The 13,032-nt window shown below is 44.0% G+C and overlaps 1 protein-coding gene across 4 annotated transcripts in view; it reads right to left on the reverse strand.

The window, feature by feature from the left end:
- Positions 1–13,032, reverse strand: part of LOC126994798 (SH3 domain-binding protein 1-like) — an 80,509-nt gene that overhangs the window by 1,609 nt on the left and 65,868 nt on the right. For all 4 annotated transcript variants that reach the window (XM_050854081.1, XM_050854077.1, XM_050854078.1 and 1 more), the window contains 2 exons: positions 2,692–2,920; positions 1,225–1,402 (listed from right to left, as the gene is read on the reverse strand). In XM_050854081.1, coding sequence (XP_050710038.1) covers positions 1,225–1,402; positions 2,692–2,920 — 407 coding nt within the window. The remainder of the gene's footprint in view (positions 1–1,224; positions 1,403–2,691; positions 2,921–13,032) is intronic.

The raw sequence follows: 13,032 nt of genomic DNA on the forward strand, positions 1-13,032 counted from the left end.
TGGATTAGAGAGAGGGATTGTTGGCCTACATTTTAGTGTATGGTAGAGTGAGTTAGAGCTAGTTTTAATCTGAGAAAATGATGGTTAAATATAGGGTAATTTTTCCTGTCAAGCTATCACCGGGGTCACAAAACAGTCCATGAAAACCCCAGAGCACCTTCCACGAGAGGCTTTTCCAACAGGCACAGGAAGATTGACCGGGTTTTCTTGGGTGACTTTACCGTTGAAGGGGTAGAGGTCGTGTCAAGCTATCACCAGGGTCACAAAACAGTCCATGAAAATCCCAGAGCAACTTCTACTGTAGTCTTTTCCAGCAAGCGATCTGAGGCCCCGAGACGTTTATAAATTCGGGCTTGAGTCTGCCTTCCCTCCCGCTACAGTAAATTGGAGCGCGGGGTCTCATCAGGAGTTATCGGCATCAACATGTACAAAACAAATGATTCTTTTCTAAGACGTAACCAGGAAACTCAACAAAGCGCTCCGCTCGCTGCCAGCCTTCCTGACGCCGGGGGGCTGCTCTGGGGGGCGGGGAAGGGAGGGTGGGCATTCTTAAGTGTCTCGGGGGCTCACTATATGTTTCCCAAGACGTTACGAATATGGGTCTTGGGTCACCCCTCCCCGCCCCGCCTCGCCGCGCCCCGTTACCGCCCCGCCGAAGCCACCACGCGGGGCACTGGAGGTCACGAGATACGGGTACAAAACTAACAAAGAATTCAATGCCCCTGGTGATGGCCACGGCGGGGGGAGAGGGGCCGACCACAGGGGAGCCCCCGGGGGTTGTCTGTCTTAGGTGAACAGGTTATATACAGGTATTTACAGGGACCGTGGACAAGGCCGGGGTCACGGAACGCACGCACGCACTCGATTTCTCTCTAAAGTACCTCCTGAAACGGCGTCACCGACTGGTGTTGAGTGGTGATAAAGTGGTGATGAAAGGGTGATGGAGTTGAGATTTGGTGGTGATGGTGGTGGTGGTTTGGAAGAAGAGGAGGAGGAGGAGGGGAGTAAGGATGGTGTTAAAGGGTCAGAGACATGGTGGTGGTGGTGAAAAATGGTGATGAAAAACGGTGATGAGACTGGTAAAACGAAGGGAGGAAGAGGATTACTGAAGTGGTGAGAGAGAGAGAGAGAGAGAGAGAGAGAGAGAGAGAGAGAGAGAGAGAGAGAGAGAGAGAGAGAAATAAAAGCAAATAAATAACTATCATAAAGAAAATCCCTAGTTACCCTTGCAATGATGTGTCCCATATGCTTGAACATGTATTGTAGCAGCAGGCGGTTGGCGGTTGGCAGGCGGTTGATCAGCTGGTGCATGGCCTCGGCGCGCTCCCCGGGGTTAGGAATGATCGCTACGTCCTCAAAGTGTGGCATCATGTCCGACGTCAACACTGGCTCCGGCAACTCCCTGCATAACGATCATTTTTATTATTATTATTATTATTATTATTATTATTATTATTATTATTATTATTATTATTATTATTATTGTTATGTCCGACTGCATCACTGGCTCCGGCAACTCCTTGCAGAATGGTCATTTGGATTATTATTATTATTATTATTATTATTATTATTATTATTATTATTATTATTATTATTATTATTACTATTATTATTATTATTATTGTTATGTCCGACGGCATCACTGGCTCCGGCAACTCCCTGCAGAATGGTGATTTGGATTACCAAACCTTATCTAACCTTACCAAACCTAATCTAACCTTACCAAACCTAATCTAACCCTACCTAACCTAATCTAGCCTTAGCAAACCTCATCTAACCTTACCTAACCTAATCTAACCTTACCTAACCTAATCTAACCTTACCTAACCTAATCTAACCTTATCTAACTAAATCTAACTTTACCTAACCTAATGTAACCTTACCAAACCTTATCTAACCTTACCAAACCTAATCTAACCTTACCAAACCTAATCTAACCCTACCTAACCTAATCTAACCTTACCAAACCTAATATAACCTTACCTAACCTAATCTATCTTTACCTAACCTAATCTAACCTAATCTTACCTTGCATAACCTAATCTAACCTTACCAAACCTTATTTAACCTTATCTAACCTAATCTAACCTTACGTAACCTAATCCAACCTTACCTAACCTAATATAACCTTGCAAAACCCTTAGCAAACCTAATCTACCCCTACCTAACCTAATCTAACCTTACCAAACCTTAACTAACCTAACCTAATCTAACCTTACACACACACACACACACACACACACACACACACACACACACACACACACACACACACACAGAAACGGCAAAAGATAGAGAGAAAATTTTTTAAAAATCACTCATTTATATTGCAGTTGTTAGCACTGGAGCAATTGAGTGTGTTGGGTGTGATTTTGGATGAATTCGGTGTGTTGGGTATGATTCTGTAGTAATTTGTTTTGTGTTGATGTGATTTCCTAGGAGTCTGGGTCACTTGCATTGGTATATTAGTGAGCCTGGATGCAGTTTGACCCCTCCTCTGCACCTTGAACCTGTAAAACACTCGTGAAGGCCTGATTGACCTCCTTTTTAAGCTTTGGGAATAGGTTATGTGCGGCAGCCCAGAGCCAAAACAATGACTTGAGTCACTCATTCATTAATTAAGACTAATGAAACGTGTAATAACTCCTGCGATGGTCAAATAGTAGCTTGAAAATAAGGTCAAACACTCACAGTCCAGCGGCGCCCTCAGACCGGGCATGGCGCCGCAGATTACAGGTGTGGCACTGCCCTAGCACTGCGTGGGGCAGTAGTGTGGGGAGCCTGAACACCTCAATCCCTGCAGGAGGCCATGGAGGGAGCTTTGGGGCGGGCTGAGGTGCCGAGGCAGGCTGTCGGTCTTGCTCTTGCTCTTGCTGTGCAGGTGACCCGTTGGAGAGGCATGCCTTCGTATCGGCACAACCTGTAATAAATAAAATAACACAAGCAATATCCATTACAAATCTTCCAATTCCCTATTTCTTGCACAACACATCTTTGCCAGAAAACTCTTTATGGCTTCTCTAATTCTCTCTCTCTGTGTGTGTGTGTGTGTGTGTGTGTGTGTGTGTGTGAGACTGACTGACTTTCTTAACGGATGGACTGACTGTCACTGACTGGCTGACTGAATAACTGACTGACTGAATGCACTGATATCCTCAAAAATGCTGTCTTACGAGGGTAGACTTATAACTATTCCTGCGCGTCAGCTCATCTTGGGGGTCAGGGGTCAAGCTGTACTTAGCCAGCTTGTTCCTACATGAAAACAACACACATCAACCTTGACCTCGAATATATTATAAACTTAAGGTCAATGCATGGATATGTAAAGGTCATAATAAATTACTTTTTGAACATAATGACATCTGTTTTCACTTTATAACACCTGTAGTAGTATATAGTAGTATTAGTAGTACGTAGTAGTAGTTGTTGATTTACAGAAAAAAACCGCTTTTATTCCTTTTTCTATTTCCCAGAGGCATTTCATCTTATGTAGAAAAGGATGAGGAAGCCGTTCATGGCCTGAAAGCAACGCACCGGGCAAAATTAGCGGTGTTTGGGGGTAAGGTCCCCTTTGCGAAAAACAGTAAAGATTGAATTTAATGGTATAGTTTTTAGTTTGAACTTTGAAATGGGCACCTACCCTATGCAGAAACATCTGACGAATCGAATGGTACTTTCAAAATTGCTTTACGAAGAACGGTAATGGAGTTATTGTCATTTTACGAAGTATTTTATTAGGCTATTTTTATATAAAAAAAATAAAATGAAGTAATTTCCGTATTCCACCTACTCCTATTTGACCCCACCCATTACCATAAACCTTATCCCTCTTTAATTATCACCACGTAAAATACTGACCCGATTTAATCCCTATTCGACACCTGAGATGACATATTTTCGAGTTTCACCTACTCCCATTAGTCCCCCCCAAATTACCGTTGACCCTCGCCCCCTTTAATTATCACCACGCAATTTACTGACCCTATTTACCCCTTATTCGATACCGAACATGACCTAAATACGAATTTCAATTACTCCCATTAGCCCCCCCCACATTATCATGAACCTCCGCCCCCTCTAATTATCACCACGCAGTTTACTGACCCCATTAACCCCCTACTCGACACCCCATATGACCTATTTCCGAATTCTAAGATCTAGACCTTCAACTTCTTCTTGAGGCCTTATAACGGAGCTATGCACAGTAACTACTGCAAGGTATTTTTCCTCTTCTTCTTTTGACCCATCCCACAATACCCAATCTTATGAATTGCTGTTTTTTTACTCTAACCTAACTCGTAAAATCGAGTTAGGTTAGGCTAATGAAACAGCAATTCATAAGTATCGGTGTTGTGTTGACGTGTATGGAAAATGTGATATTTCTCGCTTAGTTTTTACTCTGAACTTTGGAAAGGGTACCTCAGTCTCGCCTGACCTCCTCAAAGGGACGGACGTTGACCTCGCTGCCCTACCGGCATCAAACCTTAACCTTGCTTTTCGCCTCGTCTGGTGAAACGACACTTGTTATTTTGTATGTAAATCGACTCCATGTGTGTAAATCGACTCTGTGTGTTACATTTTAACGTCACAACTTCTGAAATCCGTTCATCCACGTTTTTAATTAACCGTTACTTAAATAGGCCCGTACGCCTTCTCAGAAATCGAACGACTAACTGTGCTTGTTTACTGGTCTTATTTAGCACCACTCAACCTAATTAATTAACGTCTAACTCAGTGCTGTGACGCGTCTAACTAGTGTTTGAAGTGTTGCGCAGTGTTTGAAGTGTTGCGAGGATTACCTTACAGTGAGAGGACTTCCCTGCTGAGCTGAGCGGTTAAGGTATATATCGACTTTTTTGTGTTTCCTGTCTTTCCTCAGTAGGATTACAGCTACACGACCTAACACAGCACCCAGTGAAAGACAGTGAGCTTCTTGTGTCTAACTAACGTAGAAAATCTGTCACTAACGTAGAAGTACAAAGCTTGACCCGTATACCAGCACACCTGTTTTGAAAAGGAGGAAAATTTTAATCCCCCAGAGAATTTTCATCCCAGAGGGAAAACACGTGTGAGCCCTCATAGACGCCACACCTCAAACTCTCCCGCGTGACTCGACCGATTTAAAGCCGCCTCCCTGCAGGTGTTCACCATAGCCCACGCGGATACAAAATTCATCTTAACTGTAAAGCTCACCGATATATCGTCTTGCAACAGTAAATAAAAAAAGAAGTAATCATGCCGTCCAACTATTTCAATTGCTGTAACTGTTCAAAGAAATATGCTGCGATTCACTACCAAACCAGCGACTCGATGTGTAGGTACTGTGTCTTAGACTTACGTATTCAGGCACTACAAACAACCAACGAGGATCTACAACGCTCCAATTCTTTACTTTGGGACATCGTGACGTCACCCTCAACTCCCTCCTCCTCCTCCTTCTTCTTCTTCTTCTTCTTCTTCTTCTTCTTCTTCTTCTTCTTCGTCTTCTTCTTCTCCCTCTTCACCCTCCACCACCAGCACCGCCATCACCCCCGCCCCCTCCCCCACCCATCCCACCATCACCACCACGACCTACTCTTCCTCCTCCCCTTCCTCTTCCTCACTCTTCTCTTCCGCCCCTTCCTCCTCCTCCAGCTCTGCCCCCTCCTCCACAGCCTCAACATCCTCCTCTACTCCCCAAGCCAACCCCTTCTTCCTCTTCCTCCTCCTCCGCCTCTGCCGCCTCCTCATACATTTCTTCTCCCCCCTCCTCCACATCCTCAACATCCTCCTCCTCTACTCCTCCCCAGTCAACCCCTACCGCCCCTTCCTCCTCCTCCGCCTCTGCCCCCTCCTCCACATCCTCAACATTCTCCTCCTCTACTCCTCCCCAGTCAACCCCTTCCTCCCCTTCCTCCCCTTCCTCCTCCACCGCCTCTGCCCCCTCCTCCACATCCTCAACATCCTCCTCCTCTACTCCCCTGCAGTCAACCCCTTCCGCCTCTTCCTCATCTTCCCTTGGCTCCACCTTGTCCCTCTCCTCTACCAGCCCTCCTAACGCCTCCACGTCCAGTCGCCACCACACTCCCACTCCTCACTACTCATCCATTAGACGCCACAAGACCATTCTTCCTGCTGTGGTCTGCGTAGATCAGACACCGTTTCGCGGCACAGACAAGCTGAAAACATCTATTAGACTTGTAGGGGACTCGCTGGTTAGAGGTCAATTAACGGAATTCTGCGGAAGGAATACAGAGACGCGGAGGCGTTATTGTATTCCGGGAGCCAAACTGGACGACATTACTTCAGCTGTCGATGCTGTCACGGAACTCGCGAAGGAAGACACAGTTTATTTGATTCACGTGGGGACAAATGACGTTCAGTCTACTCAAACTCAGGCCCTACTATCAAAATACCGTCAGGTCATTCGGCGTTACAAGACCAAGTCCCCTCACGTCATTGTCTCTGGAATTCTACCCAGAATCAGCGCTTACGCCGGCTTCAACAGCAAAGCGAGCAACATCAATACTAGTTTGAAGGAAATTTGTGACGACGAAGGCGTGGCGTTTACAAACGCCTGGCACCACTTCCTTGAGCGCCCAGACTTGTTTTGGAACGATGGACTACATCTGAATGAGGTTGGATCGGCGCGTTTCGGGAGGCTTCTGGACGAGGCAGTGAAAAGCTTTTCGAAAAGCCTTTCAAAAAACGGCGGGCGAGGACGGGGCAAAGGCAACCCTTAATCAACCAACCCGTAGCGTCAGTGCGACTCACAAGAAACTGTGTAGCTAACCACGCCTCCGACAAGCGAACTGGTACAACTCGTCACGGCCACATTTCTATCATGTACACAAATGCACGTATTTTAATACCCAAAAAGGACGAAATTAGGGCGTATATTGCAACAGAGAAACCAGATGTGGTAGCCATCACAGAGACTTGGGCCAACTCTACCCATCTAGAATCCGAAATGTCATTCCCTGGGTACGAAAGCTTCCACAAAAGTCGAAAGCACAAGAAAGGAGGAGGAGTAGTTTGCTACGTAAAAAGTACACTCCCTGCCATAAAAATAGACAAACAGGACGCAGAGAAATACGATTCTGTCTATGTGGAAATAACCGCAAATATCAAGAAACTAACGCTTGCAACCGTATACAGGCCTCCGAAACAACAGGCAGCCGATGACACTGCCCTCTACGAAGAGATTCACTCTCTAACACAAAGCAAGGAAGCAATTATAATTGGGGAATTTAATTGCCCTAACATTGACTGGGGACTGATGACTGGAGATCAAGAGGGTAACAGGCTTTTAGAAATGGTGGAGGATTCGTTCCTCACTCAAGTTGTAACTCAACCAACAAGAGAAAACACTCTGCTGGATCTGGTATTAGTAAGCGACCCCGACCTCATTCGCGACTGTACAGTTGGTGAGAAACTTAATGGGTGCGATCACCACTTAATCCGTTTTAATATCAACATATGTCACAAACTCGTAGATAATCCATCAGTGATACCAGATTACAAAAAAGGAAATTTCAACTTAGCCCGTGCACTGCTTCCCCCTACGACCTGGGACCAACTTGGCATCACCGACAATACAATCGACAGCGCGTGGAACGTCTTCAAAGATAAGCTGTTGCAAGTAAAGAAGGCTACAGTGCCTACGAAATCCAGGCGAGTAAATGGGGGCGTAGATCCACCGTGGATGACCAGAGAAATAAAAAGGGCAGTAAACCTTAAAAAAATGAATTATAATTTGATGAAAGAGAATGCTACGGCCGAAGCCAGCACACAGTACCACAACAGCCTCAGAGCTTGTCGCAGCCTTATTCGGAGTAGCAAACGCAACTATGAAAAGCAAATAGCACGCGAAATCAAAACTAACTCCAAGAAATTCTTCACGTACATAAGATCGAAAAAGAAAGTAAAATCCAATATTGGTCCCCTGACAGACGAGACTGGATCTGTAACTCAGGACAGTAAACAGATGGCCAGAATCCTCAACAGTAACTTCGCATCCGTATTCACAGTCGAGGAGATCGAAACCATTCCCGAGAGCCCTGCCCCGCCGAGTGAGATCACGCCGCTGGAAATTGACTCAATATGCGACCAAGAAGTAAAAAAGTACTTGGACAAACTCGACACGAACAAATCAACGGGACCCGACAGTTTGTCCCCGCGGTTATTAAAAGAGCTTAAACAACAAATACTTCAACCACTCACTACCATATTCAACCGGTCAGTTCAACTAAACAAGGTCCCGGAAGACTGGAAGATGGCGAACGTAACACCGATTTTCAAAAAAAGGAGACAAAAGCGTTGCATTAAACTACAGGCCCATAAGTTTGACGTCAGTGGCAGGAAAAAACTCGACAAGATTATTAGAGATAAACTTGTTAAGTTTCTAGAAAACAATAATATAATCTCCGACACCCAGCATGGCTTCAGAAACAAGCGCTCCTGCCTAACGAATTTATTAGACTTCTTCCAAGGTATATATAAGAACTGGGATGCCCACATCCCCAGTGATGTTATATACCTGGACTTTCAGAAAGCCTTCGACAAGGTACCGCACGAGCGACTCCTTAAGAAACTGCACTCGGCGGGCATCGGAGCCAATCTGGTCGCGTGGATAAGAGATTGGCTCACCGACAGAAAACAACGAGTACTACTCAACGGACAGCCTTCCGATTGGCTACCAGTCACTAGTGGAGTGCCTCAAGGGTCAGTGCTGGGACCCATCCTCTTTATCATATATATCAATGACCTATAATCAGGACTGAAATCCACAATATCGAAATTTGCAGATGACACCAAGGTGGGTGGAGATGCCCTCACAAAGACCGACTGCGAAATCATTCAGAAAGACCTCAATCACATTATCGAATGGTCGGAAAAATGGCAAATGTCTTTTAATGTTGACAAATGCAAAGTCATGCACATTGGGTCCCAAAATAGTAACCACACATACATCATGAATGGGAGACCTCTGCAAGCGATGCAGGAGGAAAAGGATCTTGGAGTCACTATCAGCAGTGACCTGAAACACGCGAATCACTGTAAAAAAGCATACAACAGGGCCAACATTATGCTCGGGTTCATAGCGAGAAACTTCGAGTGTAAAACATCAGACGTGATGCTATCCTTGTATAATTCCATGGTAAGACCGCACCTCGAGTATGCAGTGCAGTTCTGGTCTCCCAATTACAGAAAGGACATTGCTTTACTGGAAAGGATTCAACGACGCGCCACAAAGATGATTCCAACCTTCAGGGTTCAACCGTACGAGGAACGACTCAAGCGACTCAATCTCTTTACATTGGAGAAAAGACGCCTACGAGGGGATATGATTCAAGTCTTCGAGTATCTAAAAAAGTTCAATAACGTCGATTACTCCCAATTCTTTGAACTGCAAACCAACTCAAGAACTAGAAATAACGGTTTACCCATTCAGTCGAGTCGATGTAACACAGACATTGGAAGGAGTTTCTTTTCAAACCGAGTCATCCGCCACTGGAACAATTTTCCCTCAGAAGTAATAAATGCGAATACCATCAACTCCTTCAAATATAGAATCGACCGTCATTTCGCTGCGTCAGGAGTAAACTGAATAACGAGGGGCTTCCATCTGCTCCTCAATATCGAGGTGCTTTCATCTGCTCACCAAGCCCCAAGTGGCGGTCGAGCAGATTAAATCACCCAAGCGGGCGACCTCGTAATGAGCCAATAGGCTTTCTGTTGCCTGCACTTCCATGTTTCCATGTAATTGATGCAGAAAACTCCGACGAATCGAATGGTACACTTAGAATTGCTCCAAGATAAAAACTAACGGGTATATTTGCATATAACTATCAGGAGTGTTAGATGATTTTTTTTGGATTTACAGAAAAAAACAACTTTTATTCCTTTTTCTATTTCGTAAAGGCATTTCATCTTATGTAGAAAAGGATGAGGAAACAGTTCATGGCCTGATATCAACAACCCAGGGAAAATTAATTGTGTTTGGGGGTATGGTCCCCTTTGCGAAAAACAAGAAAATATAATTTTTTTCGCTTAGTTTTTAGTATGAACTTTGAAATGGGCACCTACCCCATGCATAAACGTCCGCCGATTAAAATGGTACTTTCAGAATTGCTTTACGAAGAATGGAAATGGAGTTATTGTCATTTTACGATGTATATCATGGGGCTATTTTTATAATAATAAAATAAAATGAAGCCATTTCCGTATTCCACCTACTCCCATTAGCCACCCCCCCCCCATTATCATCAGCCTCATCCCCCTTTAATTATCACCACGCAAATTACTGATCAGATTTATTCCCTATTCGACACCTGACATGACCTATTTTCGAATTCCACCTGTTCCCATTAGCCCCCACCATTACTTTTCACGACCGCCCCCTTTATTTATCACCTCGCAGTTTACTGACCCCATTTACTCCCTATTCGACACCGAACATGACCTAATTACGAATTCCACCTACTCCCAATAGCCCCCCCCCATTACTCTAACCCCCCGCCCCCTCTGATTATCACCACGTAAGTTACTGACCCCATTTACCCCTTATTCGATACCGAGGATGACCTAAATACGAATTCCAATTACTCCCATTATCACATTATCATGAGCCTCCGCCCCCTCTAATTATCACCACGTAATTTACTGTCCCCATTAGCCCCCTACTCGACACCCCATATGACCTATTTCCGAATTCTAAAATCTAGACCTTCTTCCTCTTCTTGAGGCCTTATAACGGAGCTATGCACAGTAACCACTGAACTGCGGAGGAAGGTCTTCTTCCTCTTCTTCTTTTGACCCATCCCACAACACCCAATCTTATGAATTGCTGTTTTCTTACTCTAACCTAACGCGTGAAATCGAGTTAGGTTAAGTTAAGGGAACAGCAATTCATGAGGTTGGGTGTTGTGTCGACATCAATGGAAAAAGTGATATTTCTCGCTTAGTTTTTACTCTGAACTTTGCAAAGGGTACCTAATCGATGCAGAAAACTCCGACGAATCGAAGGGTACACTCAGAATTGTTCTAAGATAAAAACTAACAAATATATTTGCATAGAACTATCAGGAATGTTCGGGGATTTTTTTGATTTACAGAAAAAAACCGCTTTTATTCCTTTTTGTATTTACCAGAGGCATTTCATCTTATGTAGAAAAGGAAGAGGAAGCCGTTCATGGCCTGAAATCAACGCCCCAGGCAAAATTGACATTGTTAGGGTGTATGGTCCCTTTTGCGAAAAACAAGAGAAGATGATTTTTATCGCTTAGTTTTTAGTATGAACTTTGAAATGGGCACCTACCCCATGCAGAAACGTCCGCCGAATCGAATGGTACTTTCAGAATTGCTTTACGATGAACGCTAATAGAGTTATTGTCATTTTACGATGTATTTTATTAGGCTATTTTTATATAAAAAAATAAAATGAAGTCATTTCCGTATTCCACCTATTCCCATTAGACCCCACCCATTACCATCAACCTCATCCCTCTTTAATTATCACCACGTAAATTACTGACCCGATCTAATCCCTATTCAACACCTGACATGGCATATTTTCGAGTTTCACATGCTCCCATTAGTCCCCCCAAAATTACCGTTAACCCTCGCCCCCTTTAATTATCACCACGCAATTTACTGACCCCATTTACCCATTACTCGATTCCGAACATGACCTAAATACGAATTCCAGTTACTCCCATTAGCCCCTCCCACATTATCATGAGCCTCAACCCCCTCTAATTATCACCACGCAATTTACTAACCCCATTAACCCCCTACTCGACACCCCATATGACCTATTTCCGAATTCTAAAATCTAGACCTTCTTCTTCTTCTTGAGGCCTTATAACGGAGCTATGCACAGTAACCACTGCAAGGTCTTCTTCTTCTTCTTCTTTTGACCCATCCCACAACACCCAATTTTATGAATTGCTGTTTTCTTACTCTAACCAAAGTCTTCAAATCGAGTTAGGTTAGGCTAATGGAACAGCAATTCATAAGTATCGGTGTTGTGTCGACGTGTATGGAAACTGTGATATTTCTCGCTTAGTTTTTACTCTGAACTTTGGAAAGGGTACCTAATTGATGCAGAAAACTCCGACGATTCGAATGGTACACTTAGAATTGCTCTAAGATAAAAACTAGCGGGTATATTTGCATATAACTATCAGGAGTTTTCGGGGATTTTTTTGATTTACAGAAAAAAACAACTTTTAATCATTTTTCTATTTCCCAGAGGCATTTCATCATGTAGAAAAGGATGAGGAGGCCGTTCATGGCCTGATATCAACGCCCCAGGCAAAATTAACGGTGTATGGGGGTATGGACCCCTTTGCGAAAAACAAGAAAAGATGAATTTTATCGCTTAGTTTTTAGTATGAACTTTGAAATGGGCACCTACCCCATGCAGAAACGTCCGCCGAATCGAATGGTACTTTCAGAATTGCTTTACGATGAACGCTAATGGAGTTATTGTTATTTTATTTTGTACCTTATTAGGCTATTTTTATATAAAAAAAAATAAAATGAAGCCATTTCCGTATTCCACCTACTCCCATTAGCCACCCCACCCCCCATTACCATCAACCTTATCCCCTTTTAATTATCACTACGCAAATTACTGACCCGATTTATTCCCTATTCGACACCTTAGATGACGTATTCTCGAATTCCACCTATTCCCACTAGCCCCCCCATTACTTTTTATCCCCGCCTCCTTTAATTATCACCACGCAATTTATTGAACCTATTTACTCCCTATTCGACACCGAACATGACCTAATTACGAATTCCACTTAATCCCAATAGCCCCCTCCCCTTATCCTAACCCCCCTACCCCTCTGATCATCACCCCACAATTTATTGACCCCATTTACCCAGTATTCGACACCTCGCATGACCTATTTTCGAGTTTTCCATACTTCCATTAGCCCCCCCCCCAATTACCGTTAACTTCCGCCCCCTTTAATTATCACCACGCAATTTACTGACCCCATTTACTCCTTATTCGATACCGAACATGACCTAATTACG

This window comes from Eriocheir sinensis, unplaced genomic scaffold (genome assembly GCF_024679095.1).
Source record: "Eriocheir sinensis breed Jianghai 21 unplaced genomic scaffold, ASM2467909v1 Scaffold879, whole genome shotgun sequence".
Taxonomy (NCBI): Eukaryota; Metazoa; Arthropoda; class Malacostraca; order Decapoda; family Varunidae; genus Eriocheir; species Eriocheir sinensis.